This window comes from Topomyia yanbarensis, chromosome 2, assembly GCF_030247195.1.
Source record: "Topomyia yanbarensis strain Yona2022 chromosome 2, ASM3024719v1, whole genome shotgun sequence".
NCBI classification, from domain to species: Eukaryota; Metazoa; Arthropoda; class Insecta; order Diptera; family Culicidae; genus Topomyia; species Topomyia yanbarensis.
The window spans coordinates 250,468,113-250,483,138 of NC_080671.1; the positions used below are offsets into that span (position 1 = coordinate 250,468,113).

Consider the following 15,026-nt stretch of genomic DNA (forward strand, 5'->3'; position numbering starts at 1 on the left):
AATGGTGAACTGAAGTTTACTGTGGAAACTGTTAAACGATGCTAAAATTTCTTGAATGTGTTCCTTTCTTGCCACACAAAAGCAGTCATCAACGTATCGGCGGTAGACATTTAGTTGCATTTGGCTCTCTTCTAATGATGCTAGACATTGTTGTTCCAGGCGTTCCATTACCAGATTTGCCATGACAGGTGAAAGTGGGGAGCCCATTGGTACTCCGAAAGTTTGTGCGTATAATGTACCTTGGTGTACAAAAAACGTCGATTCCAACACAAGCTTAACGGCCTCCATGGAACTGTGTTGGTCGATAGATGTGTGCTTCGTTACCTCCTCCCATCTTTCGTTCAAGCATTCCAAAGCAAAGCTAACAGGTACATTCGTGTACAACGACGTGACGTCCAAAGAGAACAGCATTTCATCCTCAGCGATCTGTGTTCCTGTTATTTGTTCCGCGAACTCAAAGCTGTTTTTGACATGATAGTCCGTTTTCCCGACAATATTCCCAATGATTCCAGAAAGAAATTGGGCCACATTGTATGTTGCGGATCCAATGGTCGAAACTACCGGTCGGAGTGGTCTGTTCTCTTTGTGTATTTTTGGTAACCCATATATTCGGGGTGGGTTGCAGCTTGATGCTTTCATCTTCCTGTGTGTACGAAGATCGATGAATTTGCTGTTACGCCACCCATCCACTAATACACCGATTTTCTTCAGCACCTTAGTTGTGGGGTCTGATTTTATTTGTTTGTATGTGGTGCTGTCGCTCAGGAGGTCCGCCATCTTCCGTTCATACTCCTCTGATGTGAGAATAACGGTTTTGTTACCTTTATCTGCCCTAGTGATTAGCAAATTAGGGTTGTCTACCAGAAATTTCTTACTGTTCCTGAGATCTTTTGCTATCCACTCGTTTTCGTCATGTCTCGGTTGTTTCTTGTAGTTCATATAGTTTATCATAGCCGTGGAAACTTCTGTCTTTATTTCATCTGCGTTTTCCTTGAATTTTGCCGTTTTTTCCAATTCCGATATCAGCTCAACGTAAGGGATGCTTCTATTATTTTGAACATTTAAGTTTGGACCCAACTTCAAAGTTCTCTCCAGAAAATCGGGTATAGGAGTATTGGTGGTGTTTTCTATCCATTGCTCACCGTGGGTAAGCTCTTCAATTCTCCGGTTTTTCAGCGATTGGATTTTTTGTTGCTCTCTCGCTCTCGAGGAATTATATACCACCGTTGCTTTGTTGCCCACCATTTTCTTCACCCGCTGGACATCCACTTGGTCGAACCTGAGTTCCATTCGATGGAGATGGTAGGTTTTCAATCTTCTCAGTTCAACCAGCGTCCGCTTTGTATCGGCGACCATTATGCTGATGATGCGAATTTTTTGCTTGAACAGCACTTTATCCAGCTCGCGTCGGGATCGGTCCATACTCAGGTTGATTTGCACTTTGTATTTTAGGCAGGTCGGAATCACCTTGTTCTTTCTGCAATTCAGCAAAAACTTCATGCGATTGTTAGCTTTTGCAAGCTTGATCGATGCCTTCTGGTACTGTTGCATTAGTTTTCTGCCAACGTAGCCATATTTATTGGCGATTTCTTTAGTGATTAACATTTTCTCCTCTTTGTTCTTGATCAACTGATAGATTTAGGGTTTATTTGTCACCGCAAAATTGTTATGTATTCTGTTTGTTGATTTTTCTCGGTGAAATTAAAAACGATACCAGGATGCGGCTGACCTAACAAGAAGGATTGTGGCGGCTTGTGACGCCACAATGCCGCGAAAACTGGAACCACGCAACAAACGGCGTCCAGCTTACTGGTGGAACGAGACGCTTATCCCTGGGGTGACGCATACCGAGTCGTGATGGCGAAAATGAAGGGTTCGATGACGCGAGCCGAAATGTGTCCGAGCAAGCTGAAGATAATCTTCGAGGGTCTTTTCCCAAAGCACGATCCAACTATATGGCCACCGACACCGTACGGCGAAGAAGAAGGAACAAGCACGGATCGGCAAGTGACTAACGACGAGCTAGTAGAATCATCGAAGCGCCTAAAATCAAAGAAAGCCCCTGGTCCGGATGGAATACCAAACGTGGTACTCAAAGCTACGATCCTGGCATATCCGGACATGTTCAGGATAGTGATGCAGAAGTGCCTAAATGAAGGCAACTTCCCCGAAATGTCAAATGTCCAGAAGCTGGTGTTGCTGCCGAAGCCAGGGAAGCCACCTGGCGACACGACCTCGTAAAGGCCCATATGCCTGCTGGATACACTCGGAAAACTCCTGGAAAGTATCATTCTTAACAGGTTGACGAAATTCACGGAAGGTGAGTGCGGACTGTCCAAGATGCAGTTCGGTTTCCGCAAAGGAGCATCGACAGTGGATGTAATTCGGATAGTGCTCGAGAGTGCTGAGAAGTCATCTAAACAGAAGCGAAGAGGAGATCGATACAGCGCTGTAGCCACAATAGATGTGAAGAACGCGTTCAACAGTGCCAGCTGGGAAGCCATCGCTGCAGCGCTGCATAGACTGAGCGTTCCCGACTATCTATACCAGATCCTTGAGAGCTACTTTCAGAGCAGAGTGCTGATGTACGAGACGAGCGAAGGACAGAAGTTATTCCGTGTCACAGTGGGTGTTCCTCAGGGTTCCATTTTCGGTCCAACCCGTTGGAACGGGATGTACGATGGGGTCTTAACGCTGCAGCTACCTAGGAAAGTGAAAATCGTAGGTTTGCGGACGACTAACGACATCACTAACGGTGATGGGTGAGATACTCGAAGAAGTGGAGGTGTCGGTGATGGAGATAATACACGCGATCGAGAGCTGGATAAACGGGGTCAAGCTGCAAATAACTCACCACAAGACGGAGGTGTTGTTGGTCAGCAACTGCAGATCGGTTCAACGGATGCAGATCGACGTCGGAGGGCACGTGATTGCATCGAAACGTGCATTGAAGCAATTGGGAGTTATAATCGACGACCGGTTGAGCTTCAACAACCACGTTGATTACGCCTGTGAAAAGTCGGCGAAGGCAACGAACACAATAGAGAGAATCATGCGAAACGTCGGCGGTCCGAGAAGCAGCACGAGACGTCTGCTATCTACTGTTTCGTCATCGATACTCCGATATGGGGTTCCTGCCTGGAGTGCTGCGCTGAAAACCAAGCGGAACCGTGAAAAGCTAAACAGGACATTAAGACATTATCGTCGGAGGCAGTATGCATTATCGCCGGGATGATCCCCATCTGCATTACCCTGGCAGAGGACGTGGAATGCTATCAGCGGAAAAATGCACGTAACGCTATGAGACTGGTTCGAGCGGACTCGTTGGCTACATGGCAACAGGAGTGGAACAACGCGGAGAAAGGAAGGTGGACCCACCAACTCATCCCAAATGTATCGACCTGGGTACATAGGAAGCATGGAGAGGTGAACTTCCATTTGACGCAGTTTTTGTCCGGGCACGGATACTTCCGGAAGTACTTGCATCGGTTTGGACATGCTTCGTCACCCCTTTGCCCGGAGTGTGCGACTGTGTAGAAGACACCGGAACACGTGGTCTTCGAATGCCCTAGTTTCGAAGAAGTTCGTAGGGGTATACCTGGTATGACAGTGGACAATATCGTAGAAGAGATGTGCCGTGACGAACATACCTGGGACGCTGTCAACAGAGTGGTCTCGAGCATACTCTCCGAGCTGCAGAGGAAGTGACCAGCAAGAAGCTGCAAATCGAGTTTCGAGAGAAATTCCGCCGCCGGGGAAGTTTCCAACTGTGTAGATTAGGGCCACCGCCGGAGACCAGTTGAGTAGTACGTGACGTTGCACCGAGTTGGGTCGTCGGGGCGCCTGTGAACCGGACGTCAAGCTTCACCGGAATCGCTGAACCGACCTCGACATCCTACCGGGTAGCTCGTGAGTAGGCTAGATTTGGTATGGACGGTCATCGATTTTTTTCGGTGAAAATTAAAACAAACTGCATTTTACCGGACGTTTCGACCTACTAAAATGTTCAGTCATCCTCAGCTGGTTACTAAAATATAATATTTGTTAAAATCTAACACTAAACACAAATTTAAACAACATCGCTTACATGCTAACAACGTCTACACAATGAACAATCACATTATCAACTGCTGTCTTGTCTTGTACACAAAATCTCCGTTGGTGCTTTCTTCGGACGCACGGTGCTCTTTAGCTTCTCTATTAAGCCGTTGTATGCAGACCTAAACTTAATAGAATCCCGTTGTAGATTGAACGTATTCGACTCGACTTTAATTTTTATTTGGAACATTTCCACTATCAACCGGGTATCGGTCCTAGGTACCTCGTCCAATATTTTAGCATTTTTAAAATCAAAAAGGTGGCCTTCATTTGATAATGTGATTGTTCATTGTGTAGACGTTGTTAGCATGTAAGCGATGTTGTTTAAATTTGTGTTTAGTGTTAGATTTTAACAAATATTATATTTTAGTAACCCGCTGAGGATGACTGAACATTTTAGTAGTTCGAAACGTCCGGTAAAATGCAGTTTGTTTTAATTTTCACCGAAAAAAATCGATGACCGTCCATACCAAATTTGCTAGCGGTGATAAAAACAAAGCAACAGAGTAGGCTAGATCCACCACCGGGGATTAGACCGAGTAGACCGCGTCGCAGAGCTAGCAGTGGGTCGTTGGGGCGCTGGTGAACCGGAAGCTACGCTCCAACCGGAATCGCCGGATAGACCTCAGCACCTACTGTATGGCCCGTTGAGTAGGCTAGATCCACTGCCGGGGACTAGATCGAGTAGATCGGGACGACGCGGAGAGCTAAATGGCTCACAAAAACGATCATCGGAATCAGGAGAAATCTACCGTTCGATTGCAGGAGAATAGGCTAGATCCATTGTTGGGACTAGACTGAGTAGTTCGCGAACAAGTGAGGGCGGGAGCTGAATGGCTCATCGGGGAAGTAGAGCGAAACGGAACGAGGAGAAGCCAAATGGTTCAAGAAATTGTAGTGCTAAAACAAAAGAAGAATCGGTATCGGGAGAGCCTCCTTCGCCGGGAAACTCTCCGTCGGCGTAAGCTAGATCCACCGCCGGGGACTAGACTGAATAGACCGCGACGAAATACCACCAGTCGCAGGTCGTCGGGGCATCAGCGAACCGGACGCCCTGCTCCACAGGAATCGCCGAATTGACTTCGACATCTGGTTGGCTGGCTCGGTTTCGGGAGAACTTCTCTCGCCGGGGAATTCTCCGTCGAAGTAGGCTAGGTCCATCGTCGGGGACTAGACCGAGTAGTTCACGAACAAGTCTGGTGCTCAATGAGTAAACGGTGCTGAATGGTGCGAGAAGGGCGTTGCGGTGCTAACTGGCACAAGGGAGCCGAAGGGCTCGGAGAATTAGACAGTCTGAAGTTTTCCGCCCAGACTGTACTCGTAGGAGAGGAGTACTAAGCCTCGACTCACAGCCAGCTTTCCGACTGCCACAGGCCCGTAGCCAGGATTTTGTTTCGGGAGGGGCTAAAAGTATGCAATTTTAAAAGTGTTTACGATTTGAGATGACCGAACAAGTTGCAAACCAAAATGAGGTGCAGGAGATAACATACCGAATTGTCATCACAAAAGTTCGTGTTCGTAAATGCAGTTACTCTCCAATTCGATGTACATCGCGATCGATGACACAATTTGCGTAAAAAATAGCTTCAGTTCCGTAAACGACAATATTTCAGCGGGCCAATCTAAAGGTATTTCAGAGTAATTTCAAAAGAATAAAATGATTTTTTTTTCTTGGGACCGATTTACAGGTGTGGTTAAACTGGCATTGAATTCTACTTTTCACATCTGATGCAACAGAACTATTTACATTCCCATTACGAGAATAAATCTTGCATTTTTTATTTTGCTTGAATTAAAACAAGTAAATGTTTGAATTATCGCCTGGGCCGATAAACTATCCAACTCAATTCATTCGCCAATTTTAAAAAATGGGGGTGGGAAATACCAAATCATAAATAAAACTAATCCGCTCAGTAAACTCACATATTCGATAAATCTTGATCGCGTTCATGAATTTTTTATTATTCCAATCTAGGGGCAGATCACTCTAGGGATGTATAACCAATTTGGATAAAATCAGCAAAAATGCATTTAATTCCTGTTTTTGAATCAACTTTACACTCCCTCGCAGAAAAATTTGTTTAACAAACGTTCTACGCTGATCCACTTTGTTCAACGTTTTGTTGAGTATAGGACTAATTTTTATAGGGTTTTGACGCTTTACAAGCAACGCAAAATACATTGCACGCAACGCAAAATACATGATGAATTTCTATTATAATGGAAAGAACTGCATTTCATTTCGCTGATTTTAAAAATGCTTCACAAGTGATCTGCCCCTAGACTACAATACTAACAGTGCACAACCGCAATTAAAAATAAACGGTTTATTTCTAAATAGTATAAACACCAAATTATTGAAAGTATTTTAATCAGGTGATTCTGATTCGGTTAGTGCATACAAAAACACAATCTACCGACAACCTGCAAATTTTAATGTCTCATAGTAATTTTGGACATTTTTAAAGCCAAGTGCGATGTTTCACAAAGTGAAATCTTTGAAGAGTATCGTTGACTTATCCACTCATAACACGGCTCAAAGCGCTAGCTTAACGAAGCCCTGGATCTATCATATAATTTTATAATGTATAAAACTTAACACAAAAAATGTTAAGTGGGTGTCCGACAGATCACGCACATGCAACCCGCTATTTTGCGTGGATATCTTTCATCTGGGATAAACATGGGCTTTAAATCACTCTCGATGACGTTATTAGCATCTTTAATGATGTGATGGTGTTTTTGTTCAGATCTTCTTCCTTGTTTCAACTCCTGGATCACAAGCCGTCTGTGATATTAGCATCCTGTTGGCAGTTTATTCGAGGGTACCGGACGCAGCTTTTGACTACTATGTATGTTTTGGATATAAGCACCGCTGGTTTTAGACTGATTACGTTTTGGCGTCTCTGCTGTTTCATAATACATTGCGCATGTATGTATATATAGAATCATGTAAAGCGACTAAAATGTTGCTACTGATAGCCACATTAGGTTCCTCATGATAAAATTATCTAAGAGCGAATGATGGAATCAAAAATTGATACATATTGACGTGACTAATAAATCTATATGTGATCGGCATCCGACCAAAAGAGACGACTGAATCACGTAGCTTACTTTAAGGGGAGGTTTTCATTCAACTGACCAAAAAGTCAGCAAAATTTGAATTTTTTTGTGGGCCAATGAAAAATTATAGAAGGAAATAGTTTTAGGATTCAAAATTATAGAACGAAATAGTATTAGGATTCACTTATATTTTCGTCTTCATTTACAAATTTTTTCAAGACGAAAAAACAAAATGGCGCCCGTGGCGACGTTCTGTCTAAGGTTAGGTGCGCGTGGAATACCAAAACTGCATAGAGCCTGCTGCTTAAGGATCGATCTAGCACTCCAAACCTCAGAGAACAGACGTCCATCTTCAGCATTCAACTTATGTAAAATCTCTAACTGTTTCGAAGGTAGTTGGGATGCCAAACCAGGTGCGCTACTGTCGTCATGTTTTTTTGTGGCTGAGTTCGACAGGATTGACAGCGCTTATTCCTCCACCCAGTCAAACTAGTCCGGAACCGGTTCGGACTTCCAGCATGAATTCCAGCTCAAATGCAATAACCGATAGAGTCGGAATCGGTTGTTTTCTTTGAGCAAGATTCCTTACGGAATCCATTCAGGATTTCGAACCGGTTCCGGAATGGATTTGATGGATAGTCGGAATAGGTTGGTGTGGCGGTGCTAGTGTTTATCGTATATTAATTCAAATTTTTGCACGCGTTTTTTAAATATTTTTGTTCGATCACGGATGTCTGTTCTCTGTGACCAAACTTATTAAAACGCTCTAAAGTAAACTAAATTTATTGGAGGAATGACCTAAGAATGGGTAAAAAACTTCAAATTTGCCGTAATGCACAGTGGTCCAATAATACCAAAAACATATTTCGGCAAAGCATGTTTTTATCTCTCGATTAGATGGTTATGGATGTATGTTTTATTATTTCATACTTGATTTCGCCAATAATGAACTGATTTTTTTAGTATATAGAAGAATGCATAGGGTGGTTCGTTATTTACCGATATGTTGAATAATATTGATATTCGATTGCTAGTCAGAATTTTTTTGCTTTTCGAACAGTAGTTACCAATATTACTATTTTTATCAGATAACGTTACTACTAGCTGTGTATTGAACGATAATTATCGGGTTTTGGTGAACATGGCGTGCGGAAATATGAGTATGTTTGTATATTTATTCGGAGAATTTAACTAAAAATATTGAATTTGGCTTTAACTAATTTTTTCCCTCGATATCCCTCGCGAATTTTTCTTTAAAATGGTCTTCAGACTGTTCAGTTCCACATAAACTATTCTTTAGCTGCGCAAGTTTGCGCCCAAAATGGCTAGAGAATCTAAGATGTTGTATATGTTTGACAAGATAATACAAGACAAAAAAAATATTTCACATTTTAAAATTACATTATTTTATTATTACCTCAAATCTTTAAATTAAATAGCTTAGTTATTATTTAGAAATTAAATAATCTAATTATTTATTTCTTTTCGATCGGGTCATTACAACTTGAGTTATATTAATTTATCGGACGCTACGTTTGAAACACAGGGCGGTACAGAATATTCGATAAACGGGGCAAACGGCTCAATCCACTTCGTTTCCAAGTTTCAATTTACAAATAAATTTGAATTCATGAACTGTTGCTCCTTTTTAAAATAAATGGTACCCTCACGAGGATATTTTTATTTATGCGAAAAAAAAAAAAATATTTTTACCGTGGACAAACTGTTTGTATTCATAAAAACTACTTTTAGGGAAAAATTAATTGTAATTTCAAATTTTGTCGTTAACTTGCTATTAAAATCACGAACAACATTCCAAAATTGAAGATTGGTCTGTGAGTTGGTTCACGAGATATCATGCTCACTGGAAACGATATGAAAATATTGGCATTCAAGCCCCAAAGCTGCATTTTCGATAATTGTCAATGAAAAATCATGATTTTTAACAAGCACATCAAACGTGTACTATTTGATGCTCAAAAAATGTTAGAATAGAAAATAGTGATAATTAGATGCGAATGATTGGTGTAATAAGAAAGACCATAGTGTTAGGTAGATATAATCTCTTTTTTAATGTGAAAATCGGATTCAGTGACCCAAAATTTACTAAACATATGTAGTTTTGTATCGATATTTGCATTAAATATATTTATGACCGTCTCTCTTAAGGAATGGAACCACTGTGTAATGGTGCGCGTTGCGTTGCGTTGCGTAAGCACGGTATACTTCGTAGATTGCAGACTGATGACTCTCATTTCCAGCCAGACTACTTGAGGAGCATTGTTTGGGAATAACAATTAATCCAGTCCAAGCGAGAATTTCGCCTGAGAGCCACCATTGCGGGCCACGACCATCTTTACCGTAACTTGGGATGAGAAAGGAAGTGTTGATGTGGTACTTACTTAACAGAAGGCCCCGACTCAGTGACACTCCCATAAGTACCACGGATTGGGTAGTGGGTGGGTTGTTAGTCAGGATTCGCTTCAAGCAAGCGATGCGACTGAGAATATATTTTCGTGCATAAGATATTTGAATAGTTTATTGACTCTAGGATACGTAAATGTTCTACGCGTTTAAACTCTGGGTAATCGTTTATCGAGATTGTTTCATCGAAAACAATTTGAACTCCGGACAGCTGGCTGTCGGGAGTGTTGTCGACAATGTAAAATGGACCGTAAACAATGAGTTTAAAAGTGGTATTGTGGAACATTCATAAATTATGTCACGCAAAGATTACCCCATACTAACTAACTCTCTGTCATATTACCACGTTATTTTTGCCCTTTGTCTAATACGAATCAAATGAATGGAACCACTGTGTAATGGTGCGAACGCAAACTTTGAGATTGATTTTTAGCCCTTTTTCCACTTTAAAGATTTACTATAAACGGTGAATATGAAGAATTTGTAGATTTTATGGGTCATTGCTCCAATTAAAAAGGGTTTCTTTCGAGAGGTCAAAAGATGAAGACTTGAAATTGAACCGTTTTCAAATGAAATTGTACGCCGTTTCGAAAAAATGTGTTTTGAGATAAACACGTTTAAAGTTTTGAGCACACTTTCGATTATTCGTGGTAGAATGTCAATACTGCATAGAATTATGTATTTTGGACATCGCTGGTCACGAATTTGAAGTCAGTTTTTCATAGTTCAAAATGGCTGGTCTAATATGGTGGGCCCCTCCTAAAAATAAGTGGCATTTAATCCAAAATCGTCAAAAGAAGAATTTGTGGTTTAAAAACAAGAATTTGAACCTAACCTTAATATGTATTAAAATTTAAAAAAAATGAAAATGGCGATTCCAATATGGCCGACTAAAATGTTATTTTAACAATTTTGACCACATTTTTCGTTTTTCACCGTTTCTGTGGTTGTTTGAAAACTCACGTTTAGTCTGCGATGCCTCTACAGATCAAGGCGTGAAATACGTTCTCGAGACCTGAACTACTCTTCTACCTGATGAGCGCGTATCGAGCCGAAAGCGTTCCATGGCGGCCAGTACGCCGCTTCGAACAATGGCCTGTAGGAAATGTTTTGATGCGCCGTTTAACATACTATATTAGACACTAATACCTTTCCAAAAATGGAAAAAAGTCAAATTTTTGCAAATTTTAATTAAGAACCTCCCCTTAAACATTTTGTCTTATACTACTATATACGTACACAATTCTTGCTAAAACACCATAGGCTCTCATGACTAGATTCGCAAACCGCTTGAGTTTTATTGAATACCTGCATAAGTAATAATCTGTTATGATTGTAGCAATCAATTTTATCGCAAAGTCTTCTACATAATATCTTCTACAACATTTTTACGTTAAGATGTTTGAACCAGTTCTTGAGTATTCACTAAACGGAAGTGTATTACAAATTGTTTAGGAAATTTCGTAAAAAAATATTTTTTCAGAAAAGTTTCGGTAGGGGCTTTAGCCCCCTAGCCCCCCCTCTGGCTACGTGCCTGGACTGCCATGCAGAACTTGCCAGTCTGTGTGGATGGTAGAGAATTGGTGGTGTGTAGAGGAGTGGGGCTGTAACCCTGCGGAAGAAACGAACTAGTAAGTAGTTGAATTAGAGTGTGTGCTATGCACATAAAAACCCCTCCCCGAAGTAATGCCGTAAGGTAGTGCCGGGGAGGAATCAGGTTCTGGGCAAGAGCAGTGGTTTTTAGCGGGTCGGGTGATGGCAGCCTAAACCCGTTCCCTGAGTCATTGGGGTTTTTGTACATTTTCCCTCACTCAGGGTTTTCCTGAAATTTTTTTTACTGCTCTCGAAAAAAAAAACACGCACACACACATACAGACTTTTTCCGATCTCGACGAACTGAATAGGATGGTGTCATTAGTGATTTAGACTGTTATAGTGGTATCAGTTTATATGTGTGGTCGCACTCTTATAATTGTGACTTCAAGAAGCATCACTCCTAAGACCCAACGAAATTCCATACCAGCCTCTTGCTCCTCCGGGATTCGGCATGATCCTTGCCAATGCGTTCTCGCAGCCTTCTCCCATGCATAGTCGACATGGCTGCTGTAATTGAACCGATCGTCGACCATCACACCCAAGTACTTCAGCGCACGCATCGATGGGATGGACTGCCCCCGACGCTGATCTCGACACGCTGGATTTTTTTACAGTTGCTGGCCAGCACTACCTCAGTCTTGTGCTGAGCCAGCTGCAACTTGACTTCAGCGTTTCCATGATATCTATTGTCTCTGCTGTCAATATCTCCACCTCCTCAAGGGTCTCGCCTGTTATCGTCAGAACAACATCATCTGCAAAACCGACGATCTCAACTCCTCTGGGCAGATCCAGTGTTAACACTCCGTTGTACATTAAATTCCAGAGCGTTGGGCCGAGTATGGAGCCCTGAGGAACTCGCGCCGTGACCCTAATCGAACTCTTCCCGATGTTCGTTTCGTAGACCAGTACTCGGTTCTTGAAGTAACTTTCCAGAATCTTGTACAGATAGTCCGGACCCGCATTCTGTGCAGCGCTGCGGCGATGGCTGGCTAGCACTGTTGAACGCGTTCTTCACGTCCATCGTGACCACGGTGCAGTAGCGGTTTCCCTTCTATTTTGCTTCGACGCTTTCTCCGCGCTCTCGATGACTATGCGGATGGCGTCCACCGTCGATATCCCTTTCCGGAACCCGTGTGTGTATGTATGTGTGTACGTGTGTATGTGGAAAAAAATGTCACCTCTGTTTCTCAGAGATGGCTGGACCGATTTGTACAAACTTAGTCTCAAATGAAAGGTACGACCTTCCCATCGGCTGCGATTGATATCTTTGTTGATTGGACTTCTGGTTCCGGAGTTACGAGTTGAAGAGTGCGACCACGCAGCAAATTCCCATATAAACTGAAGTGAAAAATTCTCAAAGGGGAGAAAATTTCAAAATCGTATTAGTATTTTGGATGCCAAATGACTTTAAAATGCATGAAACGTTGAGATATGATGTAATCTCAAAAAAAATTTTTTTACTGAAATTGACTTTTTTGACTTTGGCACATATTTGTCTTACTCATATAGAAAGATTATGCAATCGCAATCCCGGCCCGGAGGGCCGAATATCATATGCCATTCGACTCAATTCGTCGAGATCGGAAAATGTCTGTGTGTATGTGTGTATATTTATTTGTTCAATACATCAACAGACATAACAAAGCCCCAATGATGTTGGCCTTAATACTAATCTAATTTCTAACAATCAAGTACACAAAAACAATAGTCATACAATAATTAAAACAAATAAAACGGTCAAGTGTTGTTAGCTAATTGATTAAACAGTCTGGAAAAACGTATACGCAGATTTTGTCGAGAAACGTTGAAATCAAATGCAGTAGCTGCCTGGTTAAAAATTCGTTGCAGAGCAGTGATGGCTCCATACATACTATAGTTAGTGCGTCGGAATGGTAATCTGAACATAATGTTGTTGCGTAGTGTTCGAGGAACGACGTTTATGTTGATTTGTTCCAGAATAGCTGGGGCATCTATACGACGTTGCAGAGTGTCAGCGATGAACAAGGCTCTTGCAGTATTCCTTCCTTGTATATGTGTGTGGAAAAAAATGTCACCTCTGTTTGGACTGATTAGCACAAACTTAGTCTCAAATGAAAGTTACAACCTTCCCATCGGCTGCTATTTAATTTTTTGCTGATTGGACTTCAACAGTTTTGATCAATTCGCTTCACGGAAAGCTCCAAAAAAATCGCAAAAAAACATTTTTTCCTGCTTAAACCCTTACCACCCCCCTCCTTTAATTCTTTTGTTTATCAAATTGCGTTAAATCCTTCCAAATGCATGTTTAGGCACACATAGAATTATAAAATTTTTGAAATTAAAATTTGACTGAATTGTACTATATAGGGTCAAGTGCCTATTTTCACCATACTAAGCAAGGTGCCTTACTAATTTGTTAATTTCTCGTCCTACAACCAATGGAATGCGTAAAAATTGACATCAATAGCTTTGCTTCGTTGTAAAGAAGCAATATAATAACATAAATGCGCTGAAAACAGTAAAATTCTTGAGTTTGAGTTTTCAAATAAAAATGTTGACGTCTTCGACAAATATCTGTAGTTTCTCGATTCCAACAACTTCTTGGAATATTTAAGAATTGAAAAAATCTCAGAAAAAATTATAATAAAAATATGATTTTTCGGGTGCCTTTCACGAACAACGTGCTTTATCTCAATACCATTGAATTTTAGATAGTTTGAATGTTTAGCAAGTTTTCTCGTAGTAAAATTTTCTACAACTTTGTCATTGACGTCATGACTCAATCTTTAAAGTTAGTAGAAATAAATTGTCTATCTCACTTTTAGGTAGATTAATCACAATTCAGTAAACATCAAAAGAAGGGGCTCACATTCCAAAAAAAATATTCCTAACGTATCAAATCACTAAAATCGACTCGTAGAGCACAATTAATTAAACTCACGTTTTGGTATCATTGCGATCACTGTACACTAGGAGGATTAAAACAGATTTTCTCGATTTTGCTTGTAAGAAAATAAGCTGAATAACAGAATGCATTCAAATTTGAAGCGATGCTTGTGAAGAATTAATTGATTGAATTATGATCCAAAAGCAATTTTTATGTACTTGATTTTTCCTTTACCAAATGCTTATATTATTTTCTGTTTCTTTTTTTTCAGACAATGAAACAGCTACCTACTTCGTTACGAAATAGATTTTTATTTTATTTATACTATCTACGGGTTTTTGATCGTATAGTTTATTACCTTCTCTTTGTTGGTGGGGGTTTGTTGCTGCTGTTCGCTGTACTTCGTGTATCATATTCCCTGTCTGCAAGTTTCTCAACGTTACATCGCATCTCAAGTTCGACAAGTTCATACAAAGAGGTAATAAATCATCACCAGGCACATCACAAGCGACGTAACAGTGCCAAGCAGGAAGAAGGGTCGGATCAGGAGCGTCAGCACTTTTTGTTGTGAATAGAAAACTAAAATATCAATATTCCAAGCATCTTTTAAATATATTAAACCTATTTAATCCACCTTAAATCACAACTGTGTTGTTTCGTTATTTTTAAAAACCGATTTAATCCACCTATCAGTGAGATCAGACATTTCTTACACATATCACTGTTGCATTATGCATTAGTTTGCCGATCACACGCGCGGTTGGCAAGCAACTAGGTGTGAGATAACCCGAGCAAATGGAAAACCCACAGAAACACCATCTGATGGACCGAAAAAAGATGGGTGTTTCCCCCTACAGTACCCTAAAAACTACCCCCACTAGCATGGGTCCGAGACTGGGCGTGGAACATATTGAACCCTTTCTGGATCCATGTTTACGGACCATGGAGCCACCGTGAATTTACCCCATGAAACTAA

General features: G+C 41.1%; 1 protein-coding gene across 5 annotated transcripts in view; it reads left to right on the forward strand.

Annotated features, from left to right (window-relative positions):
• Positions 1–14,679, forward strand: part of LOC131683057 (scavenger receptor class B member 1) — a 1,664,068-nt gene extending 1,649,389 nt beyond the window's left edge. For all 5 annotated transcript variants that reach the window (XM_058964873.1, XM_058964871.1, XM_058964874.1 and 2 more), the window contains one exon: positions 14,322–14,679. In XM_058964873.1, the coding sequence (XP_058820856.1) occupies positions 14,322–14,621 (300 nt within the window). In that variant the 3' untranslated portion in view covers positions 14,622–14,679. The remainder of the gene's footprint in view (positions 1–14,321) is intronic.
• Positions 14,680–15,026: the final 347 nt, after the last annotated feature.